Raw genomic sequence first — 27,975 nt, 5'->3', positions numbered from 1 at the left:
CCCCGCGCTCCCGGCCGGGGGAGAGCGAGGTTTCCTGGCGGCCGTCGCTGTAGCCCGGCCGGGGAGCCCGGAGGAAGCGGGAGAGTCCCCGCCCACGGCCCCCTCCCCTCTGCCCGCTCGCCGCCGCCGCCTCCGCCTCCGACCCACAGCGGGCCGGACTCCAGTCCGAGCGGGGGGCGCGGCGGCGACGGCTGGGCAGCGGCTGTGGACTCCGCGGGGACCGCGCCGCCGCCCCCGTGAGTTATTCCCAAGTTCCCCGGGGCTCGCTGCCGCCCCCGCCGGCGCCGAGAGTCCGGCCCGGGCCCAACTCACTCACGGGCCCTCCGGCGGCGGCGGCGGCGGCGGCGGCGGCAGCGGCGGAGCCCACCGCCCGGGCCCCGATGAGTAACTCCCGCAATAACCGGGTGATGGTGGAAGGGGTCGGGGCCCGGGTAGTGCGCGGCCCCGATTGGAAGTGGGGGAAGCAGGACGGCGGAGAGGGCCATGTGGGCACCGTCCGGAGCTTTGAGAGCCCCGAGGAGGTGGTGGTGGTGTGGGACAACGGCACCGCCGCCAACTACCGCTGCTCTGGGGCCTACGACCTGCGCATCCTGGACAGCGCGCCCACCGGTAAGTCAGTGCCACCTGGCTGGGTCTGCGCGCTTTAGGGAGGGGACTCTGCTGCGATGGGCTTTGGGGCCGCCTCGCGTGTAGTGCCCGGCTGGAGTGAACAGAAAGGGGAGGGCCACATGGAATTTTAGATTCTGTGCCGGGTACACAAAAACTTGCAGAAACGACCTCCTTCTTCCCAAGGGAATTAATGGCAGTTCCATTACCAGGATGCTTTCCAGCCTGCAAGACACAAAGCACCGAGAATACAACAGACACAGTTCCCCTCCCCTCCTCCTCTTCCTGTAGACACGGGGTCTGGAGAGGCCTGTCTAATAAGCCATTGAAATTAATCAGCCATCAAGTGATAACTGTCTGAAGGGAGGCTTGCCTTGCCATATGGTGTTTAGTTGCCAAGGGGCCGTTCGTGCTTCCAGTTTGCGGTGATAGCTTTTTTTTTTGTTGTTGCCTGCTGTGACACCGTGACTTGGCGTTCAGTCGTCGAATGATTGGTATTTAGAACTCTCTGAAATTATTTTTTATCTAAATTGTTTAATTTTATATGTTTCTATCAATAGAGGAAAAAATAGTGTGAGCTCTTGACCCACTTCTTTGGAAACACCTAATTTCTTTTTTGTGGGAAACACCTGATTTCTTAGTTTGTTAGCATTCTCTCTCAGTAGGGTGATATCAGGTTCCTACCCATTCAGTTGTTGTCCTTGATTCACTACATTATAGGGCTCTTGTTATAGACTCTAATTTTTTAAAATATGATAAACTGAAGGCTTGCTTTCATTCTGAAGTATCCCTGTGTTCAGTCCCCAGTATTAGCCCCCCCCAAAAAAAACCCCAGAACACAATACCCCAAAACATGCCCTGAACTACAGTTACCCTTTTTGATATCCTTCTTTATTTAATCTAATTCATTTTCACAGATTTATCCTTGGTAATTGTATTCAGTAGAAAATTTTAAATTGGATACTTTTCAGAATTTCTAAACGAGATGCTTCTAAGATATTATAATTGAATTTGACAAAGCCTAACAAAATTATTTATTTACTTATTTATTATTTTATATGGTGCTGGGGATTGAACCCAGGGCCTTACACATTCTAGGTAAGCATTTTACCACTGAGCTATATCCCCATCCCCACTTGACAAATCTTGAAATGTGCTCATAGTTTTTGCTAGCATCAATAAAAAAGAAATTAACAACAAGCCGATTCAGTTTTTGCACAAGTAATTTATAAAATTGTGTTTGTTAAACAGTTTTTTATACACCACAAAGGGATCTATGTGCATGACCAAAAGAATTGTTTTCTGTTTGTTTATTCTTACAGAATATGCCATGCATTGTAAGCATAGATATGAATATACTGAAAATATAAATCTATTTCTCCTTTTAAGTATAAATGGTATTAAACTATTTTACTCTTGAGCTTTTGTTTTTTCACATAGTACTATATTGATAATTGTGCCATGTTAGCATGTATGTGTAGGTCTTCCTTATTCTTTTGTGGCTACATAGTATTCCAGTGACTGGATGCAGAAATTTGTTTAATCAGTACTTTATTTATAGGCATTTATATTAGGTCTTCTTACTTACAATGATGTCCTGAATAAAATCCTTGTATATGTATCTTTGCATATGTGCTAAGTACTTCAGAAGTGGAATTGTTGCATCAAAGCATGCACATATTTAAATATTTTGATAGATGTTGATTAATTTCATTGTGAAAACATTTTACGCTTTACACTCCCAGCAACATATGCCTGTTCTGCTCACTTAAATTTTGCATGCTAGCTCATGCTGAAGCCTGACCACAAGTCAATAATTAGGAGGAATTCTTGGGATCAGTAATTGTAGATTTTGGAGAAATTTGAATATCTTTCTAAGGTAAATGTAAAGTTTAACAGACCCTGAACAGGGCACAATACCTGTGATCCCAGCTGAAGCAGGATTGCAAGTTTGAAGCGAGTCTCAAAAACTTAGGCCTTGTCTCAATAAAAATAAAAAGGGCTGGGAATGTAGCTCAGTGGTAAAGTATCCCAGTGTTCAGTCCCCAGTATGACCTCTCCCAAAAAACAAAAACAAAAACACAATACCCCAAAACATGCCCTGAACTACAGTTATCCTTTTTGTCATCTGTGGTGAAAATATTCAAAATTCTTTTTTTCTAGTTTTATAAAAATATGTAGCATATTACTATTGTTGAAAATCATACTCCCAATGCAATAGAATACCAGAACTATTTTTATTACCTTCTATAGTGATTTTGTGTGTGTGTGTGTGTGTGTGTATGTATGTGAGAGTACTGGGGACTGAATCCAGGGATCCTACCACTGAGCCACATCCTTATTTATTAATTTTTAATTTTGAGACAGGGTCTCACTAAATTGCTGAAGCAGGCTGGTCTTGAACTTATGATTTTCATGCCTCAGCCTTTTGGTTACTAGGATTGTAAGCATGGGCCCATGCCTGGCTTATAGTGATTTTTTTTTTTCCTCCCACTTTTTTTATTAGTGCATTATAATTGTACTTAATGGTGGGATTTGTTGTTACATATTTGTATGTGCACATGTTATAATGTAATTTGACCAATATCTGTAGTGATTTTTGAAGGGATGTTAATGTTGTCTATATGTTTTGTAGTAGAAAGTATATCATATTAATGATTTCATTATCCTAATATAAAAATAGGTGTTTTTCAGAGGCAACTGTTTTAGACTCTTAGTTTTATTTACAAGGTAATTTAACACATTGTTAATATATAATGGTTCATCTTGTCTGATTACTTTAGCAGACACCTTATTTTTTTGGTGCTGGGTATTGAACCCAGGACCTTGCATATGTTCTACCACTGAAGTATGTCCCAGCCTTTAGCAAACATTTTAAAAATGCTCCTAGATGCAGGAGGGGTAGCCTTCATGTGAAATGTATTTTAGTTTTTATGGTTTCATTTCATCAGGTCTTTTATTATTAAAGGATTGAACAAATCATAAGTTCTTGGCTCTGGTTTTGCCCCAGGACTATAATATTACTTTCAGAGTTTTATTTTTTCTCCTTCAAAATATTTAATAATTAATGTCCATTGACATTTCATTCCGTTTTGCAAGATTTACTCTACTTACTATATTCAATACTTGATATTTATATAATAGTTGAAGTTAAAACTTCATAATGTTAGGGTCTTGCTAACTATAATTATTGAAACCAGGAAATTGGCAGTAATACAATAGTACTGACCTACATGCCTTATGCTAGCTTTATCAGTTGTTCCACTAATGTTCTTTTTGTGGTCCAGGATTATACATTGTATTTAGTAGTCTTCTTGAGTCTGGACCAGTTTCTTGTTCTTTGTGTTTTATGATCTAGATGTTGAACAATGACCACATAGACTGTCTCTCAAATTAGGTTTGACTCATGTTTCCTCATGATTACATTCAGATTATGTATTTTGGACAAGAGTACCATAGAAATGGTATTTTGTTCTTCTTAGTGAACCTGACCAGGAGGTATATATTATTCATTTGACTCATTAATAAGAGTGTTAACTTGCCTCTCATCAGCAGGTTTATTCACAGTTGGCTTTTGCACTTTTCAGTTCATTGTCAATGTGAAGGAGGTAAATAATCTTATATATTATCATATAATACTTTTTTTTTTTTTGGTACTGGGAATTTAACCCAGGGGTACTTTTTAAAAATTCTATTTTATTTATTTTCTTCAGACAGATCTCCCTAAGTTGCTGAGGGTCTTGCTGAGTTGCCAAGGCTGGTCTCAAACTTGTTATCCTCCTGCTTCAGCCTCCTATGTTGCTGGGATTAAAGACGTGTGCCACTGCATGTGGCTGACATATTTGAACTAGATAGGATAATAATGTTGTCTTTTGGTGGTGCTGGGGATTGAACCTAGGGCCTTGTGCTTGCGGGGCAAGTACTCTACCAATTGAACTATATCCCCAACCCTAGATAGGATAATTCTTTATTGTAAGTATGTCCTGTATTTTGTAGTGGGCCAACGTTCCTGGTCTCTACCTATTAGATGCAGTAGTATCCACCCCTTATGATAATCTACAATGTCTCCAGACATTTCCAAAAGTCCCTTGGAGGGAGCAAAATCGGTTTAGGGATATGTAAGAGTGTGGTAAACATAGGTGGTAAAACATTAATATCATATTCAGGGGAATAGATATCTTTTTGTGAAGGGAGTGGAATACAATTGGTGGAAGTAAAGGAGGGACTTTAACTGTTTTGGTTATGCTTTGTCTTAAAGTGGATGGTGGGTCATTGGTGTTAAATTTTTGTATTTTTTATGTGTTTGACATATGTTGTAGTTAATTACAAAAACAAACAAACAAACAAAAAGGACTTGGTGTTATGGTGTTTACCAGAATAACTGTGGTTGCCTTTGTATTTATTTTTATTCTTTGTTTGAGGTACTGGGAATTGAAATCATGAGCGCTCTACCACTGAGCTACATCCTCAGCCCTTTTCATTTTATTTTATTTATTTTGAGACAGTATCTCACTAAATTTCTGAGGTTGAGTTAAAACTGTTGAACTCAAGTGATCCTCCTGCCTCAGCTTCCTGAGTAGCTGCAATTATAGTCATGCCACTGCACCCAGTGACTATTCATTATTTGTGCTCTACTTATACCACATTGAATGGACAGAAATTTTATCACAGTATGTTTGGGAATTAAGAAATGGTTGACCTTTAATATAAAATTTGTTGAAACTTTTCTGAGGGTTAAAGATTCTGGAGTGATCGTGTCATTTAGGATCTTTCTCTTAGACTCTTATCACATATTAGAGATTTTTAACTGGGGGTTGTATGTGGGTCTGAAATATTTTGGTATATATGTTTTTTTCTTTCGGGAAATATGTGTTTGAATTTATGTTCTGGATAGTTAAACCTTACAAAGAGGAACACTTGGTATATATTTGAGTGATAAAACTTGAATCTTGTATCCATATACTTTTGGCTAAATTGTAGTCAGCAAGAAGGTTGTGGAAATATATGTTATTATTTAGTTAATTGATGTTAATTTTGTGAAGTCTATAATTAAGTAGGTATAGTTGACATTGTATCATGTAGATACTAATTTATAGGATTTGGGGGAAAATGTGTTTTTACTTGTGCTGGTTTTGTGATCACTTGACTACAGTGTTGTTACCAAAGAGAATGAAGACTATTTGGATTTCCTATAGAGGTTCTTTTTTTTTTTTCTGTTATTCTTGGTATGAATAATAAAATCTTAGAGGTAAAGAAAATCAAGTTTATTGTAGCAAATACTGTACCAATGAGCTACATCTGTAGTCCTTAAAATAAGTTTATTCAAAATTAGCTTTCCAGTCATAGTTGGTCCAAGCTGTTTTAGGGGTAGCTCTTAATCTTTTATTTCCATCCCTAGTAAAGACCATTTCTCAGGTCACATGTGGAGAAACTATTCAGATGTTTGTATTCATTTAAAAATTTAAAAGTGCTGACTCTGTTTGACAGGGATGGGGGTGGGAAAGGAAACGGATTAATAATCCTCATGTTTTCCTTTTCTAATTTGTTTCTAGAACTATAGTAGAAAAGGGTATTGTCAGAGAATAGAGCATTAGGATAAAACAGGATTTGGGGGAACAATGGGGAATAGGATGCCAGATCTGTGAATATTGTGAGATATTTCTTGCTAATGGCATCTGCAAGGAAATCTTGATTTTTCTAAGGATCCTGCTTATTTTAAAGATGTCTACAAAATGACTTTTCTTATTTACTTCTGTCAGAAAATACTATGTTTTAAATGATGATTTATTTATCTGTTTATTTATTCATTTTTAGTGGGGATTGAACCCAGGGCCTCAAGCATGCCTAACTACCACTAGATTACATTTTGGTTGAGCACTTCATTAAATCAAGTAGTAGACCTGTATGTCAGTACTTCTCAAACTTTATGTTATGGGATAGTTAAACTTTACAAAGAGGAAACACAGATATCCTGGGGACCTTTTAAAATGCAGCTTCTGATTCAGTAGCTCTGTGATTCTGCAGGAGTATTTTTAATAAGTTCCTAGGTAATGGACATATTACTCAAGGACACACTTTGATTAGCAGGGAATTAAGTGACTATCTTTCTACTTGAGATGCACAGACTTTATGTTTTCACTTCTCCCCTCAGCAGATTTCAAACCTTGATTTATTGTTAGAGTAATATATGTTTCTAAAAGTAGACTGGTAGTCTGGGAAAAGAGTGTACACAAAGAAATAAAGTTAGGCAGGTGTGATGGCACATGCTGTAATCCCACCTACCAGAGAGGCTAAGGCAGGAGGCTTACAAATTCCAGGCTGGCCTCAGCAACTTAGTGAGACCCTAAAAAGTAAAAGGGACTGGGGATGTAGTTCAGTGGCAGAGTGTGAGGCCTTGGGTTCAATCTCCAGTATCCCTGTCCCCCTCACAAAAGAAACATGTAACAGCTTTCTGATATACATGTTTTTTTGCAAGTGTAATGCTACCTTAATATATGTTTCTAGTACTGTACTTAATAGCCATATTCCTCTGATTAGATTAGATATTTCCTTTTAAATGTGTTCTCGGGTAGCTAACCCACCAGGAACTCTTCTCACCCTTTTTGATTGCTAGCCATTGTGATCAGTGCACTTGTGCTTCTGTTACAGTAAGTATGCTGTGATGTAATTGTCTTTTGCACTAAATTAGTAGTTTGAGAGAAAGGTGTATGTGTTATATTTTTATCTTTTAGAAACTTAATCTATAGCTATAAATAAATATTTTCTGTACAAAATGTGTTTTTCAAAGGGTTTTTTGACTTATTTGATCTGAGGTTAGAGAGGTAATATCCTAAAATAGTTAAAAGGTAACTCAGGCTCACCCGGATTAAAAAATTTGTTTCATCACAAAGTTAGTGAATGGCAGATAGTAGGGATGAACATCTAGCTTATTGCTTTTCTTCTAGTTTATTGCTTTTCTCCTTTGTCATTCTTTCAAATACAGTCAGTAGTTCAGAAATGATCATTATCTATAATACTTTTCCTGTGTGAAAATTGTTTATAAAATTTAAATATCTAGTTTAGAAATGAAATGTCCAGTGCTTGTGATTTCCTTATTTTTGTACAGCTGAGATTTTACTGTATAGTTGTGCCTTGGTATCTTCAGGGGATTGATTCCAGGAACCCCTGAAGATACCGAAATCCAAGGATACTCAAGTCCCTCATATAAAATGGGGCAATATTTGCATATAACCTATGCATATTCTCCTGTATATATTAATCTCTAGATTACTTACAGTATTTAATTACAGAGAAAATGCTGTATAAATAGTTGTTATACTTTGTTGTTTAGGGAATAATGACAAGGAAAAAGTCTGTACAAATTCAGTACAGACATGGCTTTGCCTGTATAAAATTTTCAGTCTGTGGTTGGGTGAGTACATAAGGTGACACTATAGTTTTGTGCTTATTCCTACTTGATATGTTTTGTTTTTCTTACAAATAATTTAATAGGTATTCCTTATATAGTAAAGTGAATTATTTTTATGCCTTAAACTTATCTACTTATAAAGAAATATATATGTATACTCATCTCTTCTTTGCCTAAATGTGTTGTTCTTCAGCATTCTTTTTTTTTTTTTTTTTTTTTTGCGTATTTTTGTCTTGGGTATCTTTCTGTGACAGAACATAATCTGTATTACTTTTTTTTAGTAGGTATATAGTATATAGTAGTTAAAAACAGTTTTATTTAATCATTCTTTTATATTGTTTTCTTTTTTTTGTCATTTTATTTTTTTTTTGTGATACTGGAATGAAGGACCTCACACGTTCTATGGGGCAAGCACTCTACCACTGAACTACATCACCAGCACCTTTCTGACATTTTAAACAATGCTGCAACAAACATCCTTGTGTGTGTATATATATAATCTTTCTGTATACTTTTTTTCTTTTGTTTTTGCTTTACTGGGGATTGAACCTGGGCTTCTTTACCCAGCTACATCCTCAGCCCTTTTTATTTTTTATTCTGAGACTGCGTCTCACTAAATTGATGAGGCTAGCCTTGAACTTGTGATCCTCCTGCCTCAGCCTCCCAACTCACTGGAATTCCATGCATGTGAGGATCACAGATGCATGTCTACTCTGCCTGGCTTGTGTTTAACTTATTGTTAATTTATTATAGGAAATTCTCTTGTAAATGACATGATTAAATATTGTGTACACTGATTTTGAGATTCATTGTTTTTAATAGAATTTATCTTGTTTGTATTTATTATAACTGGTATATATTTTTTAGTTTACTACTGTCTTACTTTTTAAATTTTAATGTATATTTTTTCTCAGTGAGTTGGAAATATCACTTTTTTTTCTGTTCTCATAGTGGTTACTGTTTAATATTTAACAAACTGAAAAATTTGTGTTCTATACATGTAGAAAATGAAGTAGTCTCTTTAATTTCCTATGCTCCATATTTCTTACCTATTCCATTTGCCTTGGTTTTATGGAAATTATCAGGAAAATTAGTCCCAAATAGTTTGCATTGTTTTTGTTCTCTCTCTTCCCCATAAATATATGATCTTTCATTATATTTTATAATTTGCTCTGAAAACTGCATTAAATTTCAAGGGCTAGTGCTATAACATGTAAAAGGCCCTATAACTCCCAAAAGGCCATTAAACTTCACAGTTATATTATTAGTAATTTACTGGACTTAAAATTGAAGCATTGAGTTGGGCATGGTGGTTTGCACCTGCAGTTGCTGCTAGTCAGGATACTGAGGTAGAGGAATCATTTGAGCCCAAGAGTTGGAGACCAACCTCGGCAATGTAGTAAGACCCTGTCTCTTAACAACAACAGTAGCAACAAATACAAAAACTCAGTACTTTCATATTACTGTCTCTCATATCTTATATCTCATGTCTTTCCCTTTGTCTTCTCTCTTTTTTAAAAAAAGTTTCTTTTCTTTTTTTTTTTTTTAAGAAATAGTTAAGAGTCCTTGGAGGCCTGAAAATTACTTAATTTTACTATACTTTCCCTCCCACTCCCAAACCCGAGTAATAATTTGTGTATTTATTTCTAAGTTCAAAATACTTCTCTCAAAACTAGCTCTCTGGTCCATTTAGTGTTGAAGATGAGAAGTCTTACTCTAGTGCATAGTATGATTATCTGCTTAACTTAATGTAACACTATTGTTAGACATTTATGATTTTTCTGTGTGTGTGTATGTAATATGTAACAGGTAGTTTCTTATTTATAGTTATATTTAGCGTTTTATAAGAGGGGCTGGGGATGTGGCTTAAGCAGTAATGCGCTGGCCTGGCATGTGCGGGGTGCTGGGTTCAATCCTCAGCACCACATAAAATAAAGATGTTGTGTCCACCGAAAACTAAAAAATAAATATTAAAAAAAAGAAAAGAAAAAGTATCATTCCTGTGAGAAACTTTTTTGCTGTTAAAGCAGTTTATTGAGCTACATATGAGGCATTAGGTTCTCCAGGTTGAGGTGGTTAGCCTTTACTATCAAAGTAGTACTGGGGTCCTTAATCTTTTAGCTTTTCTTTGGTCCATACAGATTAGCTCAAAATCCCAGTCATTTTAAACTCTTGCAGCCAAGCTCTTCCTTGGCAGATATGACGTAATATCTGCCATTATATCTGCCATCATATCATGTCTACTCAACTATCAGATGGTAGATAGTATTTCCTTTTCTTTTATGAGAAAAGTTTTACATTTAATGTTTGTGTGTATGTGGTCAGGGACAGTAGGGACTATTGTAGGATCTGGAACCCATAGATACAGAGGGCTGACTACTACTTTTTTCATTCTATTTACTAGTTAAGTAAAAACTGACTGAAATTTAGCTCTTAGTGTCCTATCTTTTGTGTTGCTAGTAATTTCTTACAAATTAATTGGAAGGTCTTTCATTTATATATTTTGAACAAATGATTAAAAATCCACTAAATTTAAAATTAAGTAAAAATTATTTTCTTTTAAGGATGAAAACATGAGAATTTATTAGCAATATACCTCATTTCCAGTGTTGTAAACTATATAATGAAGGAAATGTATTATTATTAAAAGTTTATTTTTTTGGGTACTGGAGATTGAATCTCCAGGGGTGCTTTATCACTGAACTGTATCTCCAGCTCTTTTTGTTTTGAGACAGGGTCTTGCTAAGTTGCTGAGGGTCTCACGAAGATGCCAAGGATGTTCTTGAACTTGTAATTCTCCTGTCTCTCAGCCTCTTGAGTCAATGGGATTACAGGCGTGCACCACTGTACTCTGCTTGGAAACATCTTTAAACATAAGTTTTCTTATTAGTTTCTTTGGGACAGTATTTTTTCATTTTTTTTAAGACAATACCTGGGATAGATTAAATGGATATATATTTTTTTATTTTTTAGTTATAGGTGGACACAATATCTTTATTTTATTTTTATGTGGTGCTGAGGATTGAACCCTGTGCCTCACGCATGGTAGGCGAGCACTCTACCTCTGAACCACAACCCAGTCCCTAATGGATATAATTTTAAAATATATCTTCCAAGGAGCGTTTCATTTACAAATACTTTTCATCCCAGAAAAGTTGTGCAAATTTAGAATACTATTATTGTTATTTTTAAATATTTATTTTTTAGTTATATGTGGGCACAATATTTTTATTTTATTATTTTATTTTTATGTAGTGCTGAGGATCAAACCCAGTGCCTAATGCATGCTAGGTGAGTACTCTTCCACTGGGCCCCAGCTCCAGCCCAGAATACTATTATAAAAAAAAAAATTAAAATTTTGACTCTTTAAGTTCTTATCTCAAGATAATCAGTGACTTGTGTATCATTAGGACACACTACACAAGTCAGCCTAAGTGCCCCAAAGCTGCAGCATATGTTAATATGCTGGAGGTGCTTAAGGGCAGTTGTTAGCACCTCATGTTCTCAAATTTCTACTCACTTTCACTGTATCTTGGGTTTCAAATGTGATGTATGATTATTTATAGTGACCCAGTGGGGTGCTATGACAGTTGGTTAATTTACAGTAAGTAAAACTCAATTTTTTATTCTTGTATTTTTATGGAAAAAAATGAAAGTAGTTTTTTTGTTGTTGTTGTTGGTTCTGGGATTGAATCCAAGGCCACCTAGCCACAGAGCCGATACATCCCTAACCATTTTTATTTTTTATTCTGAGACAGGATCTCACTCAGTTGCTTAGGGTCTTGCTAAATTGTTGAGGCTGGCTTTGAACTTTGATCCTCGTGCTTTAGCCTCCTGAACTTCTGGGATTACAGGCATGTGCCACTGTGCCAGCAAAAGTAGAAGTTTTTTAATATATTTTTTAAAAGTCTTTTTGATCTTCTTTTTTTTAATATTTATTTTTTAGTTGTAGTTGGGCACAATACCTTTATTTTATTTATTTATTTTAATGTGGTGCTGAGGATCGAACCCAGAGCCTCGCTCGCACGTGGTAGGCGAGTGCTCTATTGCTGAGCCACAACCCCAGCCCCAAAATAGAAGTTTTAATGGAAGTTTAAACTCCTTATTCAGATGCTTGGGATTGAGTTTATAAGCTTTTGAATTTTAGAATTATTTTATGGTATCTTTATCACATAACACACAGAGGCCTACAGCAATACCCGGAAATTAAGTACATTAATATTTCTGCAATGAAGCATATGAGTAACTCTAAGGGGAAAAAGACTATATACTGTATGTAGCCCCTTGTTTGATCAGGTTAGATTTTATCACTAAGTGAGTTTGTGGCTAACTTAAAAATTAGAATTTAAATAACTTTTTATTTTGGTTGAGACAGGGTCTTGCTATATTGCTCAGGCTCATCTTAAACTAATGATGGGCTCAAGTGATCCTCCTGGATCAGCCTCTTAAGTAGTTGGGATTATAGGAGTGTACTATCATGCCCTGTTTGTTTCTTTTTTAATTTTTGTTTTTAGACAGTGTCTTGCTAAGTTGTTGAGACTGGTCTTGAATTTGGAATCCTGCCTCACTCTCCTAAGTTGCTGGGATTATAGGTATGTGCCTCCATGCCTGGTGAATTTATCCTCTTGATGATAATCTTGTTCCTTTTAAAACAAGAAATGGCTGGGCATGGGGTGCATGCCTGTAATTCCAGTGACTCTGGAGGCTAAGGCAGGAGGAGTCCAAGTTTGAGGCCAGCCTCATTAATTTAGTGAGACTGTATGAAAATAAGAAGAGCTGGGGATGTATCTCATTGGTAAATTGCATCTGAGTTCAATCCCCAGCCTGTCCCTGCCCCCAGAAAACAGAAGAAAACAAAAAACCAACAACAAATGGGGTGGTAGGTGGGAACTTTTTTTGTGTGTGTGATAGTATTAGTAGTAGTCTTCTTTTTTCTCCCCCTAATTTGAACCTCAATTCTTCACCCATAAAATGAAATTCTTATGTTTCACTCGATTAATTTCTTACTCTTGTGTAACAAATGCTAAAAATACAAATATATTACTAAAATTTCCAATTGTACACCTATTTTGACTACTTGTTTCTTTTGTTTGGACTGAATGTGGCCTGGTTATAATTTTATTGTGTGTACTTACAATAGAGTAGCTGAGATTACAGAAATAGAAAAGATATGATGGGAGGGTTGTAGATTTTGGGGCGATACTGTCAAAGAAATTTTCTTAATGCATATTAAAAATTGGTTGGAAGCCAGGTCTGGTGGCACATGCCTGTAATCCCAGTGGCTCAGGATTATAGTCCTCCTGCTGAGGCAGGAGGATTGCAAGTTCGAGGCCAGCCTCAGCAATTTAGTTAGGCCCTAAGCAATTCAGTGAGAACCTGTCTTAAAATAAAAAAAAATAAAAAGGATTGGAGATGTGGCTCAGTGGTAAAGTGCCTCTGGGTTCAATGCCCAGTACCCCCCATCATGAAAAAAAATATTGGCTGGAAGTAGATGGTGTTTTTCTCTTTTATATTGTTGAAATTAATTTTAAAAGGAATCTTTTTGATTAAAATGTATTTCTTTGAAATTAAATATTAGAGTAGGATTTAATAACTTATATTAACAAGATGCCCTAGATATGTTTTCATTCTTTAGACGATTTAAGTTAGGAGAAGGGTACCCATGCTAGACTGAAGCACTCTAAAGTTTGTAAGATTCACCTTGAATTTACTAATCTGTAACTTTAGGCAAGGGCTTCATTTTCTTCACCTATAAAACAGGAATGATAATGCCTATTTAAGTATTGTCCAAAGGGTTAAATAAAAATATAGCTGGGTTTGGTGGCCACACGGCTTCCGAGGCTGAGGAGCCAGCCTCAACAATTTAGTGAAACCCTAAGCAACTCAGTGAGACCCTGCCTTTAAATAAAAATACAAAAAGGGCTGGGGATGTGTTTCTGTGGTTTAGCGCCCCTGGGTTCAATCCCTAGTACCAAAAAAAAAAAAAAAAAGTATAGCACCAAACTTGGTAATAGTAAATAGTGGCTGGTGTTGTTAATCACAACAATCTTATTTTCATTAATTTAGTATTTCTCAAGAGTCAGGAATGTGGAATATACCAACCAGCTGGTAGGTCACAAAGGCCTTGCCCTCATTAAGAGTTTTAATTATAGTTGAGACTATTTCTAAAGGAATTAGTAATTTGATAGTTCAGGAGAATAAAGATGGATACTGGAGTTTGGTTAACCTACATTAATCTGTAATAATTTTTTGTCACTTGTGATTTGGGGTTAAAGTTTTTTTTTTTTTTTGGTGTGTGTGTGTGCCCCTCCCCGCCCCCAGTGCTAATAAGCAAGTGCTTTGTCACTGAGCTAAATCCCCAGCCCTATGGTTAAAGTTGATGAATCTATAAATCAGAAATAGAATTTCTTCGTTGGTTGAATGACATAAAATTATGCCACAGTAACTAATTACATTTGATAATTGTTAAAGAATTGTAAATTCTTTTAATAGTGTAGGTGGACACAATACCTTTATTTTGTTTTTATGTGGTGCTGAGGCTCGAACCCAGTGTCTCACATGTGCTAGGCAAGTACTCTACCACTGAGCTACAGCCCCAGCCCCAATTCTATTTGTTTTTTTGGTACCAGGGATTGGCTCTAGGAGCATCGTGACTGGTATTAATTCTTTTTAATGTTAGATGAAGTCTTTTAATTTGGGCAAGAATTTTAGTGGATTAGCTAGGCACCATACTAGTCTACTGAAGATTTTTTACTTTATTTTTTTGTGATACCAGGGATTGGACCCTGAGCAATCTATTACTCAGCCTTATTCCAGACCCTTTTTTATCTTATTTTTGAGATGGGCTTTTGCTAAATTGCCCAGGCTGGCCTTGAGTTTGTGGTTTACTGGCATAGCCTCCCCAGCTGGGATTATAGGGGTGCTCAGCTGTTTTTTTTTTTTTAATTTTTTAGTTTTAATTTTCATTTGTTTATATGTGGTGCTGAGAATTGAACCCAGTGCCTCACACATGCCAGGCAAGTGCACTACTGCTGAGCCCCAGCCCCTGCTCAGCTGTTTTTATTTTTAGAAAGCTTTAAAATTTATCATATAATATTTTAAATAGCCAAGTAGATTAGTCAGTAATATTAGCAAATATACTGTTGTAGAAACTAAGCACTACTAATATATTTGAATACTGTATGTGTATTGCTCTCCAGTTACATTGTCTTTCTTCCTGTCCTATGTTAACTATCAGGTTAGTTTTTTGTCATTCCTGAGTTATGTTTTATATTATTTAAATGTCATGTCTTTCTATGTAAACAGTACGTAGTACTATATTTGTTACACTGTATTCTNTTTTTTTTTTTTTTTTTTTTTTTGTGATGACATGTTGGAGACATACTTTAGATCTTGTACAGGAACTGAACCATTGTGTGGACATTTACTATTAGCTATAGTTGATATTCTGATACTTTTGGTCACCTTCCTGTGGTAAGGCAGATGATGTAGATTAGATGCTACTAATATCAGGCATGTGGCATGAAGAGTATACCTGGGTAAAAGTATGTTTTCATAAGCATAATATAACCCAGTGTAAGGATTTTAAAAAGTAAGACTGTAAAAAGTAATTAGTAGCCATATACACTATTAGCAAAATAATTTGAAAGTTGATTTCTGTAGACACTTGCTTAGGTCCCTCATGTTTTTGTTTTTCAGTTTTAAGTGCTATGTACATTATCTCTAGTGCTTATATTTTATTTTAAGTGCTGCTATTCACCTAGCTGCTCCTTAGAATTAATACATAGTGCAAAAAATTTGGACAACTACAAGGTGCTGTCTTGTTTTGGAAATTATCTTTCTAGTGTTTCTGTAATATGTCTTATTTATTTATTATTTTTTGGAAAAATGTTATACTTCAATTCCTTGCAAATTACTTGATAAAATGATGATATATTTACCATGTCAGCAGTATGTTTTCTACATGTTTAAACTACATGAATTTTCCTCTAAGAATTAACATAGCCTGTATTTTCAACATCATTAAGTTACATTTTTGTTTTTACTACATACAATTGAGTATTTTGGGGCATACTTTAAAAATTTTTTTGGAGGCAAGCCAAAGACTTTAAGTCATTTGAAACATTTTGCCAAGTGTTTTCTATAGAATTTGTGTTAATTTTTATTTATTACTCAGGGATCTCTGACTTCTTGACATATCTACAATATGCACTGAAGATAGTATATTTAGTTGGTGTTCTGTTTGTGGTGCTGGGGATCCAACTAGGGACTCATTTGTGCTAGGAAAGTGCTCTATGAATGAGCTGCATCTCCAGCCTTCTTGTTTAAAGTGTAAAATTAACAGCATGGTTGTAATACACATTTAACAATTCAAAAGCATGAAGAACAAAATGTGAAATTGCGCACTCCAGCCATTGTTAGCAATTTGTCATGGATTTTCATATTGATCTCCCATTATCTACCATGTATATATGTGCCCACTTGGCATGTGTGTGACTTCTGAGGTTTGTTTCACGCTTATAAAGACTTTGTTTAAAATTGTAAAATACGCTGTTTAACTTTTTATGAGCATTTTTGTGTCTTTTAAAAAAAATTGTATTGAGCTCTGTTTTATCTTGAGTTTATTTTTGGTACATTGTACTGTAGGGAACTATAATTTAACAAACATCAAAAAATGTTTTCAACTTGCTTTGTTCTGATTACTATGGTTACAGTACTACGGTTACCCAAAAACTGAGTGGTGTTAAACAGTTTATATGCTCTTGGCTCCTGTGGGTCAGCAATTTCGGTAATGGCGTGGTGAGGAATGGCTTTTTGATACTGCACAATGTCTGGAGCCTCAGCTGGAAGACCCAAACAGCTAGGGGACTGGTGCAGCCAGAGTTCCTTAGGCATTTTAACTCTGGGTCCTCTCCACGTGATCTTTCTGTGGTGACTTTTCAATACTATGTATTGGCTCAGAGCTTCTAGTGCATACTGGGTGTGAATCTTGAGGGGGAGAGAGTGACAGGCAGATAGGACAAGTAAATAGCATCTGCATTAGTTTTCATGACCTAACTTAAGAAGTCATATACTGTCACTTCCTCTGCACTCTGTTGATTGAAGTAATTAGGAATGTCTACTTAGGTCCAATGGAGAGAGAAGTGACCCACCTCTTTTTAAATTTTTTTTTAATTGTCAGTGTACCTTTATTTATTTATATGTGATGCTGAGAATTGAACCCAGTGCCTCACACATGCTAGGCAAGTACTCTACCACTGTGATATAACCTCAGCCCTGTATCCACCTCTTGATGGTGGAGTGTCATTTGGTGTCTCCTAAAAAAAGCCTGTGGGATGAATCATAAATTAGCATGGCCATCTGTGGAACATACAACCAGTTATACCTTTCTTCCCTTTTAAATATACACTCAGTTTTCTAGGAATATAATATATATATAATACATATATAAAAAAGCCAGGGGTATGTTTATTTTACTATTCAATTCTGTGAATTTTAAAACATAAAATCTGTTGTGATTCTTGGTATTTCTTTTAAAAATTGCAGTTTTATGAAAATTCAAATAATAATTCTGTTCAAACAGTTATGATAGTTTTAATTTGTCAATAGGTTTCAGAATTTACCTAAAAATTATCTTTTGTGAACTAGAGCAATTTTTTACTTAATTTTGTATTTCTATTGGAAGTAATAGTTATAGAAATAATTACAGAATTATTATTCAAAATGTACATTCTATGGAACTGATAATGATTTAAAGCAAAATATAGTAATTTTTTAATGACCTAAGGGATGGATATGGATGTGGATGTGGATGTCCAGTGTGGACTATTTAGGTACTTCGATTTTATTTTTTAATCCTTTTGTGATTAAAGGAGAAAAAGTCAAGGGCTGGGGTTGTGACTCAGTGGTAAAATGCTTGCCTAGCATGAAAAAAGCCCTGGGTTCAATCCCCAGCACCTGCAGAAAAAAAAGTCAAGCCCTTTTCTGTGTATTCATTTTATATCCCTAGAAGGGAATCTAGGGATTGAACCCAGGGGTGCTTAACCACTGAGTCACATACCCAGCCCTTTTTACTTTTTTTTTTTTGTTTTTGAGACAGGGTCCCTCTAAATTGTTGAGGATGGCCTCAAACTTGTCATTCTCTTGCCTCAGCCTTCCGGCTTGTGTGCTACCTGGCCCTTTGATCCATATTCTAAAAGACTGAAACATATAATACTGGTGAATATTGATAGCTTTGAGTTGTGTAGCTGTAATTCTGTGGTTTTTAAATTTTAGTTCACATTTCGTTTAGGCTTCAATATAGTTTCTTTTGGGCTTATAACTGATAATAATTTCATGATTGATACAGTCAGATTTAATTTGCACAATATAAAAGGAAGACATCGTTATTAACTGATAAAAAGTGGTGCATAATCTGCTGGCATGCATCACTATTTTGTGTGGTAGCTCTGGATCAAAAATAATCGAAAGGAATTGAGAAGATTAGTACAACCCCTAGGAAGCCACAGGATGTGGGGAAAAATGTGAGATAAAATAGTAATAAGAGAATAGCCATGGAGAAGGTGGGTAATTTGCTAAAATGGGGTTAATTTCACATGAATAATTGCTTCCTGTGTGCAGTTTCTAAGAAATTGAGACCCTATTAAGTTCTTTGATTTCTGCATAAAGATTGTGGAATTCTGATGATTTTTTTATTACTAAATTATTTAACCAGATGAATAGTAAATTTCTTTTTTTTTTATGAATAGTAAATTTCATAAATTCTTACTAAAATTAAATACAGTATAACTGCTTGCATTTACATTTTACTTTAAATTCCTTCAAAGTGTGTTCACCTCTGTGTCACTATAGCCTTCATGTGAAAGGAAGTGTTTTCTCAATTTGTACTTCACAATATTGGTCCTAGAGTAGTGTAAGTCGATTTTAAATATTATGTACCTAGCAAGTTACAGAGCTAGGGTCTTAAATCACATGGCTTTGCATTTATGTATGTGTATATATTTATGTAATATTTGAGATGGAATCTTGCTATGACACCCTCCTTAGTACCTGGGACTACAGATGTGTGCCTGTAATAGTTTTGTGTAGTAATATGAATATACAGGTTAGAAATCATATTTGATTTTGTTATTTCCTAGCCAAGTCTCTGATTATATTGCACGTTTCTGCTAAAATATGAGACTACTTGGTTCGTTGAACACACTCTGCTCTTCTGTGAGTTCCTTCCTTTCTTTGAAAATGTTTGCTCATCATTTCTGTGAAACTCTTCTCATTCTTTTTTCTGATTTAGTTTTTTGGGTGTCTGTTTCTATCAATGGAGGACCTCGATTTGTTTGTTTGTTTATTTTGGTGCTGGGGATCAGATCCAGGACCTCACACATGCTGAGCTGCACCCATAGCCCTAATTAGTATATTCTTATTTATTTTTTTCTTCATACTTCCCTTCTCGTTTTTAAGCAGAACAGTTCCTAGATTTCAGTTTAATGTGCTGCTTAATTGCCTATTCCTAAATAGATATTTTTATATCTTTTTTAATATATATTTTATTTCATTTATTGATTTTTATGTGGTGCTGAGGATTGAACCCAGTGCCTCACCTGTGTGAGGCAAGTGCTCTGCCACTGAGCCACAATCCCAGCCCCCTAAATATCTCTTAATATTTTTATTTATCTTGAATGATCTTATTTATGCTTTATCATTCATACTTTCTAAATCTTTTATCTTCTGACCCAGTCACTAAGTCTTGACTTCAGCTCTCCATTTCTGCTGTCCCCATTCTAATTCAAACCACCATGGATTTACCTGGTATGCTTCAGACTTCCTATAACTTGACTCTTTAGCTAGTCATTTTTACTTTCTTGATTTCTCTTTACTGCACTACAGAAAGAGTGATATTTGAAAATACCAGAGGGCCTGCCCCCAATAGGAGTGGGAGTAAAGAACACCCCCTATCCCTACAGTCAGGCATTTGTGTGGTAGGAGACTGCAGGGGATTTTTTGTAAAACGTGGGGTATTATGCTCTTTTATAGTCCAGTAGGCATTGCTCTTTCTTTCTTTCCTTCCTTTGGGCCTTGTCCATGCTAGGCAAGTGCTCTATCTCTGAGGATAGAGCTCTTAAAATTCTGAGAGAGTCTCACTAAGTTGCCCAGGCTGGCCTTGAACTTTTGATCTTCCATGTAATCCTGAGTGACTTGAGATTATAGGTTTGTGCCATTGGGCCTGGCTCCAGTTTCCTTTCAGTCATTTTAGAGCTTGTTCTATCCTTCCTCCTTTTGTCCCTCCTTTCTTTCTACTCCTACCTTCATCCTCTTAACCTTCTCAGCTCAGACACAGGCTTACACTCAAGTTGCCCCTTGGTTTAATTCTGGTTATATAAAATGAATAATAGAGGTTCCCCCTTCTTTGTAGGAAATGGCAATAGTGTATTAATTCCTGTAGAATTTAGTAATAATATTACTATTTTTGTACTGTAGTTCTTGCAAGTATACCACATTTTTATTTGATTTTTAGAACACATTGCTTCACTACCAAAGACTATATTACCTTCTCCAAAGGGGACCAAGGTTCTAGGAATGAAAATGGCTTCTTTTATTTATCGAAAGTACCTCAACTTAGACATAATAGAGAAGAATATAATGACTCTCTATATACCCATTACCCAATTTAGCATGGTTAATCTTTCATCTGAATCCCACCTTAGTTTCCCACTATCCATCTCCAATTATTTTGAAATAAATACCTTTATTTTATATGTAGAAACTTCAGTTACAATGTTTTCTTCAAGGGTACCAAATAGTTATTGACAGAACCAGAACTTTAATCCAGGAGAGTGTCCCTGTTATACATCCATAAGCTTGATTATCTAGGATATGTTTATAATGTTCAGAAGCCACAAAATGTTTCAAAAAATTCTAGCATTGACCTGGGATTGTGGCTCAGCAGTAGAGTGCTCGCCTAGCACGTGTGAGGCCCTGGGTTGGATCCTCAGCACTACATTAAAAAAAATAATAAAGGTATTGTGTCCAACTACAACTAAAAAATAAATATTTTTTAAAAATTCTAGTTTTAATTTATGAACAAATGGTATTAATATCACAGAATAGTAAAGGAATATTACCCCCAATCCTATTGTCCTAAAATGAAAGTTATTTTCATTACTTTATAGGGGTATCTTATTTTTTTGGTGGTTATAGTTGGCCAGCATGACTTTATTTGTTTATTTTTATGTGGTGCTAAGGATTGAACCCAGTGCCTCACACATGCTAGGCAAGTGCTCTGCCACTGAGCTAGAGCCTCAGCCCCAAGGGTATCTTTTAATAGTTTCAACATCTGTCTCATCCATCTGTGTGAACAGTTTTAGTAGAAGTCATTTTACCAAGTGTTTTTTTTCCTTTGGGGGAAGACCCCATATCATGGTGTATTGTTTTCCCTTAAGTAGGGACACTTGCTTGCTAATCATTTTCTAGAATTTGTTTTCTGGCAGAAAAAAATCCCCTATAGGTAAACGCTTAAATTGATAATTTGTTTCCATATCATGAGAATGAAATTGTCTTTTCTTTTGCGGTATTTGTTTATCTGGAGAGTAGTTTGAGATTGAGTATTGTAGTCTGTATATGGTGGTAAAGGATTCTTCCTTCTTTCTTTGAATTGAATCTCAGTTTCAGTTTATGGGTCAGAGGGTAAGTTTTACTGTAGAAAAACTGGAATTCTTATTGTTTTTTGCAGTCTTGGGGATTGAACCCTGAATTGTGTTCTTCCTAATGAATGGGAAAGAAAAAAACATATTTAGTTTGTAATTTGTACCAATTAACATATTTTAGATCTCTCTTAAAAATATTTATTTTTTAGTTGTAGTTGGACACAATACATTTATTTATTTATTTACTTACTTACTTATATGTGGTGCTGAGGATCGAACCCAGGGTCTTGCAAATGTGAGACGAGTGCTGTACCGCTGAGCCACAAGCCCATCCCAAATATTTTAGTTCTCTTATCTTGAAACTATGTGGTATAAGTGGTGTTTCTCCTTACTTGATTAAAATACTTTGTAAAATGATGTATTAATTTTTCCACTTGGGAATAATATGCAAATAAGTATTTGTAAGTAATATAAGTATGTATCTTTGTTTTAATAGGCATCAAGCATGATGGAACTATGTGTGACACCTGTCGCCAACAACCAATCATTGGCATTCGATGGAAATGTGCAGAGTGTACAAATTATGATTTGTGCACAGTTTGTTATCATGGAGATAAACACCATTTAAGGCATCGATTTTACAGAATTACTACACCAGGAAGTGAACGGTAGGGGAAACAATTTTTTTTTCCCATTGTGGCTCCTTATTGTGACTATTAGTTAGCTTTAAAAACAGGATTAGGAAATAACTTCTGACAGCTGATTTAATATAAGTAGGTAGCAAATAACAGGGTAAACATGACTGGGTTTGCTGAAACGTGAGAGGAAAACTCTATGAAGGTGGAACTGTATGTTTTTCTGAGATAGTTATTAATTCTCTAACATAGAGATTTGACATCACTTATTATTTGGAAATTCAAAGGCAATCCAAAGAGACTGATTATTTTTTTCTCACTATGCTTTCTATTCCAATTGTTATGAGCCCTAAGGCCCATTGATTGAGTTATTAGGCATATATTAAGACCATATGACTACTATTTTTGTGAAGATTTGAATGTAAATAAGATGCAGTATTTTTAAGGAGTTTACAATTTAAAGGAAATAATAGATCAACAATAATTATCACATGTTATTTTAGACTATGGTAGAGATGCGTATTAGATATCTTAGAAGCAATGCGTAGGGTGTTAATAGTGATGGAATTTTCTTATGTAGTTATAGATAATGACTAGGAGCAAGAATACAGCCAATGATAGAAAGACAGCTAGAAGGAGGAATAGATAAATTGATCCTTTTTTTGGGGCGGGGGTACTGGGGATTGAACCCAGGGGTGCTTTACCCCTAAGTTACATCTCTAAGGCCCTGCCCCCCGACTTTTTTAGATTTTAAGGCAGGATCTGTCTAAGTTGCTTAGCGTCTCACTAATTTGCTGAGGTTGATTTCAAACTTTCCATTCTTCTGCCTCAGCCTCCTGAGTTGCTGGAATTACAGGTATATGCCACCGGGCCTGGCAGTAAATCAGTTTTTCAGTCAAATCTTCCCAGTGCAAATTGTGATTCTGTCCTTTATTAACTGAGTAATTCTGAACAAGTTATTTTTGTCTTTTGCTTATAATTAAAATAAAGATATTCCAAAAATGAATAGAAAATAATAAAAAAAATCCCCAAACTTTTCTGAGTATATGAATGAGAAGGGTATAGAAGAATAAGAGATAGATGGCCTTGGAGAAACAAGCTGGTCCACGTAGTGCAAAATTTTTTCAAGGTCCATAATCTTCTATAAGTATACACCATTTTGGAGACAGTTTAGCATAGGTCAAATCCAGGTCACAGATGTTTTTTACTGGCATATACTAAAATTTTTTTAAATTATTACTGTAAATTTTTAAATGATTGCTAATCTTTTATGGATTCTTAAAACACACACACACCCAAAAGACTGTCAACACTAGGCTTATATTTATTCTTGGCAACAATGACTGAAGCAGATGTGTACCCTTTAGACGGTGGGTTGACCAAAAGTTGACGGACGAGTTGACCAAAGTTCTACCACCAGCTGTTGTCTTATGAAGTCTGAGGCAAAGAACTGTTTACCATTTGTCATTGTAGTGCTGCCTATCTTAGGCCCTTATTTATTTGTATGGCTGCTGTAGAGGAATTTATTTGTCACCTGTAAAACAGTGAAGAGTATAGTGTTACTCTAAAGTGATTATACTGGATTCATATTTTGATTCCATTTCCTTTTTAACTTTTGTATACCTGGGCAAATTATTTAGCTTCTTTTTGGGAGGGAGGGAGTACCGGGGATTGAACTCAGGGGCACTCAGTCACTTAGCCACATCCTCACCCCTGTTTTGTATTTTATTTAGAGACAGGGTCTTATGGAGTTGCTTAGCACCTCGCTTTTGCTGAGGCTGGCTTTGAACTCATGATCGCTGCCTCAGCCTCCTGAATTGCCAGGATTATAGGCGTGTGCCACAGTGCCCTGCTATTTAGCTTTTTTGAGATTCACATTTCTACATTTGTAAAATGGATAATGTAGCTTTATCTTAAGGAGTATAATACACTTTATACCTGTGTAAGTCCTTTTATGTATAAATTATTACCCATTTTTATATAAATTTAAATAAATACCTTTATTTTTAGGGTTTTGTTAGAGTCTCGTAGAAAATCTAAGAAGATTACAGCCAGAGGAATCTTTGCAGGTGCCAGAGTGGTACGAGGAGTGGACTGGCAGTGGGAAGATCAAGATGGAGGAAATGGGCGTAGGGGAAAGGTACAGCATTTTTCTGAATTTGTTATGCATTTCTAGAATATTCAGTAACAACTTTTTAAATTATTTCTTTTTTTTCTGGAAGAGAACAGATTGTTCCTGCTCTTTTGTAAGTATTGGTATTCCTTGAGAAGGTTGTTATATAGCTTTTGCCTTTTATTTCTACTATTTTTTAATAGCAGACCAGTGTTTATTATTATTATTATTATTATTATTATTATTGTTATTATTTTGGTACTGGGAATTGAACCCAGAGATACTTTACCACTATGCCACCTCCTTAGCCTTTTTTATTTTTTTATTTTGAGACAGGGTCTCACAAAGTTGCTTAGGGTCTTTCAAAGTTGCTGAAGCTGGCCTATAACTTATAATCCTCCCCTTTCAGCTTTCTGAGTTGTTGGGATTCTGCCTAACTAGGTTTTACCTTTTTCTTTGAGGCTTCATATCGCTATTTTGTTGCCCAGAATGCCTTTCTGAACATTCCATTTTGGGCCATTCTCCCTAAGGGGATCTCATGTTCTTGACTTTCTATTGTTAAAACTTCATTTGAGGGGCTGGAGGTGGGGAGCTCAATGCTAGAGTGTTTGTTTAGCATGTGTGAGGCCCTGGATTTGATCCCTAGTACTGGAAAGAGAGAGGGACGTGGAAGGGGAAAGAGAGAATGAATAAATGAAAAAAAGGAAGGGAGGGAGGGAGAGACAGGGAAAGAAAGAAAGAAGTGTTTTATATTCCATTCCCTCAAAGGCCTATTCCTTAGGGGCAATTGGCAGCTCCTTTTTCTTTCTTTCTTTTTTTTTAAATAAATTTTTTAGTTGTAGATAGACGTAATACCTTTATTTATTTCTATGTGGTGCTGAGTATCGAACCTAGTGCCTAACACATGGTAAGCAAGCGCTCTACTACTACTGAGCTACAGCCCCAGCTCCTCCCTTTTTCTTTAAAAAATAAAAAAGAAAGTCTAGGCATCGAAGGCCTCGCCATGCTAGGCAGGCACTTTACCACTGAGCTACATACCAGACAGTAGGCAGCTACTTGGTTATCCCCTCTATTGCTTCTGTTACTCCTTTCAGGGCACACAGAGGCGGGGCTGCCTGGGGTCAGTCATGGCAGTTATTTTGAAGGGAGTTTTGTATAGCCTGGTCAGCTGGGGTGGAATACTAGGGATGTTTGGGTAAGTGAGTTGTTGGTTGTATATATTTTGGATTTCATGTTCCTTTGTCTGATATTCATTCTTTGGTTCCATTTAGTTAGCAAATATTATTGAGTATGTTCTGTGTTGTGCTAGATGTATTAAAATGAGTAGCATTTCACATTTGAGACTTAGGTGTCAACCACATCAGTTGCATTGTTACCTTTTTGAAAAAATTGTCTATAGCGTTGAAGAATGATTTTAAAAACTTTCTGAGAAACTTCACAGGAATTTGGAAGCCTCTTTTGAACAGATTTGGTGCTTTGTACATGCTTTTGAGTTTCAGATTTTTAAACATTTTTTTCATATAATTTTCTAAATTCAGAGTAGTTTTATTATTTTCATTTAAAATAATATGTCTCTTTAATACTTGGACATCAGACATGTATTTTATTAAAATAAAAAAGGAAACACTTTTTAATTCAAGAAACTATTGAATACTTACTGTGGACAGGTTTCTGTTGCAGGCATCGGGGCTGCAGTAATAAGCAGACAATGTTCCTACCTGCCTTAAGTTTATATTCTAGTTTGGACCGAGAGAGAACAAAACAATCTAAATTCTTGTAAATGTAGTATGGTATGTAGATAGCAGCATGAGAGTCGCCTGACAGCTTGTTAGAAATATGATAGGTAATTGTAATTCATTTATTTCCCAGACTTTCTAAACTAGGGTTTGTATTTTAACAAGATCCCTAGGTAATTTGTATACATACTCAAGTTTGAGAATTATTGCTTTTAAAAGAAAATAGAGCAATGTGAATTTGGAAAAGTCTTGACTTTTGGATGGTTGGATTGCCAAGGGGACATGCTTGGTAAATCAGTGGTAGAGAGAGGTAGGGCACCCCTTTGGGGTGGGGACAGGAACAACTCTGCCCCAGTGCATAGGTCATAGCAAATGAATTTCTGACTGGACATGAGCCTCTATCTGTGCTCTTCCTCATCAAGGCACCTTGGTGCTGAACAGCCTCTATAACATTTATAACAGTCCTGCATCACATATACCATTCTTATGTATCAATGTACATGAAAACTTAAGGAGTAGTGGTAAAATGAACACTTTTGCCCTCAGTATACAGATTAAGAAGTAGAATAAATACCTTTAAAAGCCTTATCCCATTTACAACACCCCTGTCCTAGGGTAACCAATATACTTAATTTGTGTTCATCATTCTCTTGTGTTTTTTTTCCTTTTTTATTTTGTGTTGTACCCTACAATAATTGATATTTGAGTTTTGAAAAACCATGTAGCAAGCATAAATCTAGCTGTTGTAAGGACACGGCAGGACTACTCCTTTTAGATATAGGCTCCCAGGAGAATATGAACTGAATAGTCTGCATAACCTGTTGTGCCCCAGTGTCATGAGAGTTATAAGAGATTTATAAGAGAGTCCTTTTGGGGCAGTCGGTGGGCAAAGTCATTCATAAATCCTGGGAACATAGTGCTCAACATAGTCAGAACATCAGGCAGCAAAGAAGGGCTAGCTGCTGGGCATCAGGCAGGAATATTTTCAAAGAAAATGGGTTGCTATGTATTTTTTTTTCCTAAGCCATACTATAGCCCACCTGAGTTTTAGGAGTAGGTTAAAGCAGAATATTCACTGGAGAGCAGAGAGGGATGTAGGTGAGAGATTTCATTGCTTAGGGAATGGTGGCAAGTGGAAATGTCATTATATAGTCCAAACAAGCCAAGTGCACTTGAGATGTGGATAAGGCTCACTTGGGCAGTATGTTCTTAGGTCAGTAAATAGTATGGTGGCAGTGGGACTCTTGATAGTAAAAACCTTCAATTTGTCTGGACATGGCTACAATCTGGATGGATGTGTTACCTTTATGCCTGGTGCCCAGCAGTCATCTTTGACACTCCCTTTGATATCCCTTTTCCTGACTGTATCTCATGGGTTTTTTTTGTGTGTGTTTGTGTGTGGGGGGGTGGGGGTACTATGGATTGAACTCAGGGGCACTCAACTGCTGAGCCACATCCACAGCCCTATTTTGTATTTTTATGTAGAGACAGGGTCTCAATGAGTTGCTTAGCACCTTGCTTTTGCTGCGCCGGGCTTTGTGATCCTCCTGTCTCAGCCTCCAGAGTTGCTGGGATTACAGATGTGTGCCATTGCGCTTGGCTCTTTTTTTTTTTAATTAGTTATACATGAGAGTAGAATGCACTTATATACTTTGATGTATCATACATAGATGGGATATAATTTCTCACTTTTCTGAATATACATATTGTAGAATCACATTGGTCATACAGTCACATACATACATATAGTAATAATGACTGTTTCATTATACTATTTTTCTTATCCCCATTGCTCTTGGCTCTTGTGGTTTTTTTTTTTTTTTTTTTTTTTTTTTTT

The 27,975-nt window shown here is 36.2% G+C and overlaps 1 protein-coding gene across 1 annotated transcript in view; it reads left to right on the top strand.

Moving 5' to 3' along the window:
* Window positions 1-6: 6 nt before the first annotated feature.
* Mib1 (MIB E3 ubiquitin protein ligase 1) overlaps window positions 7-27,975 on the top strand; it is a 132,507-nt gene continuing 104,538 nt past the window's right edge. Inside the window, exons 1-3 of the mRNA XM_015482491.2 lie at window positions 7-609; window positions 22,151-22,322; window positions 24,300-24,429. Of these exons, the coding sequence (XP_015337977.1) occupies window positions 381-609; window positions 22,151-22,322; window positions 24,300-24,429 (531 nt within the window). The 5' untranslated portion in view covers window positions 7-380. The remainder of the gene's footprint in view (window positions 610-22,150; window positions 22,323-24,299; window positions 24,430-27,975) is intronic.

This window comes from Marmota marmota, unplaced genomic scaffold (assembly GCF_001458135.2).
Source record: "Marmota marmota marmota unplaced genomic scaffold, marMar, whole genome shotgun sequence".
Lineage (NCBI taxonomy): Eukaryota > Metazoa > Chordata > Mammalia > Rodentia > Sciuridae > Marmota > Marmota marmota.
This window is presented reverse-complemented; position numbering and strand designations above follow the sequence as displayed.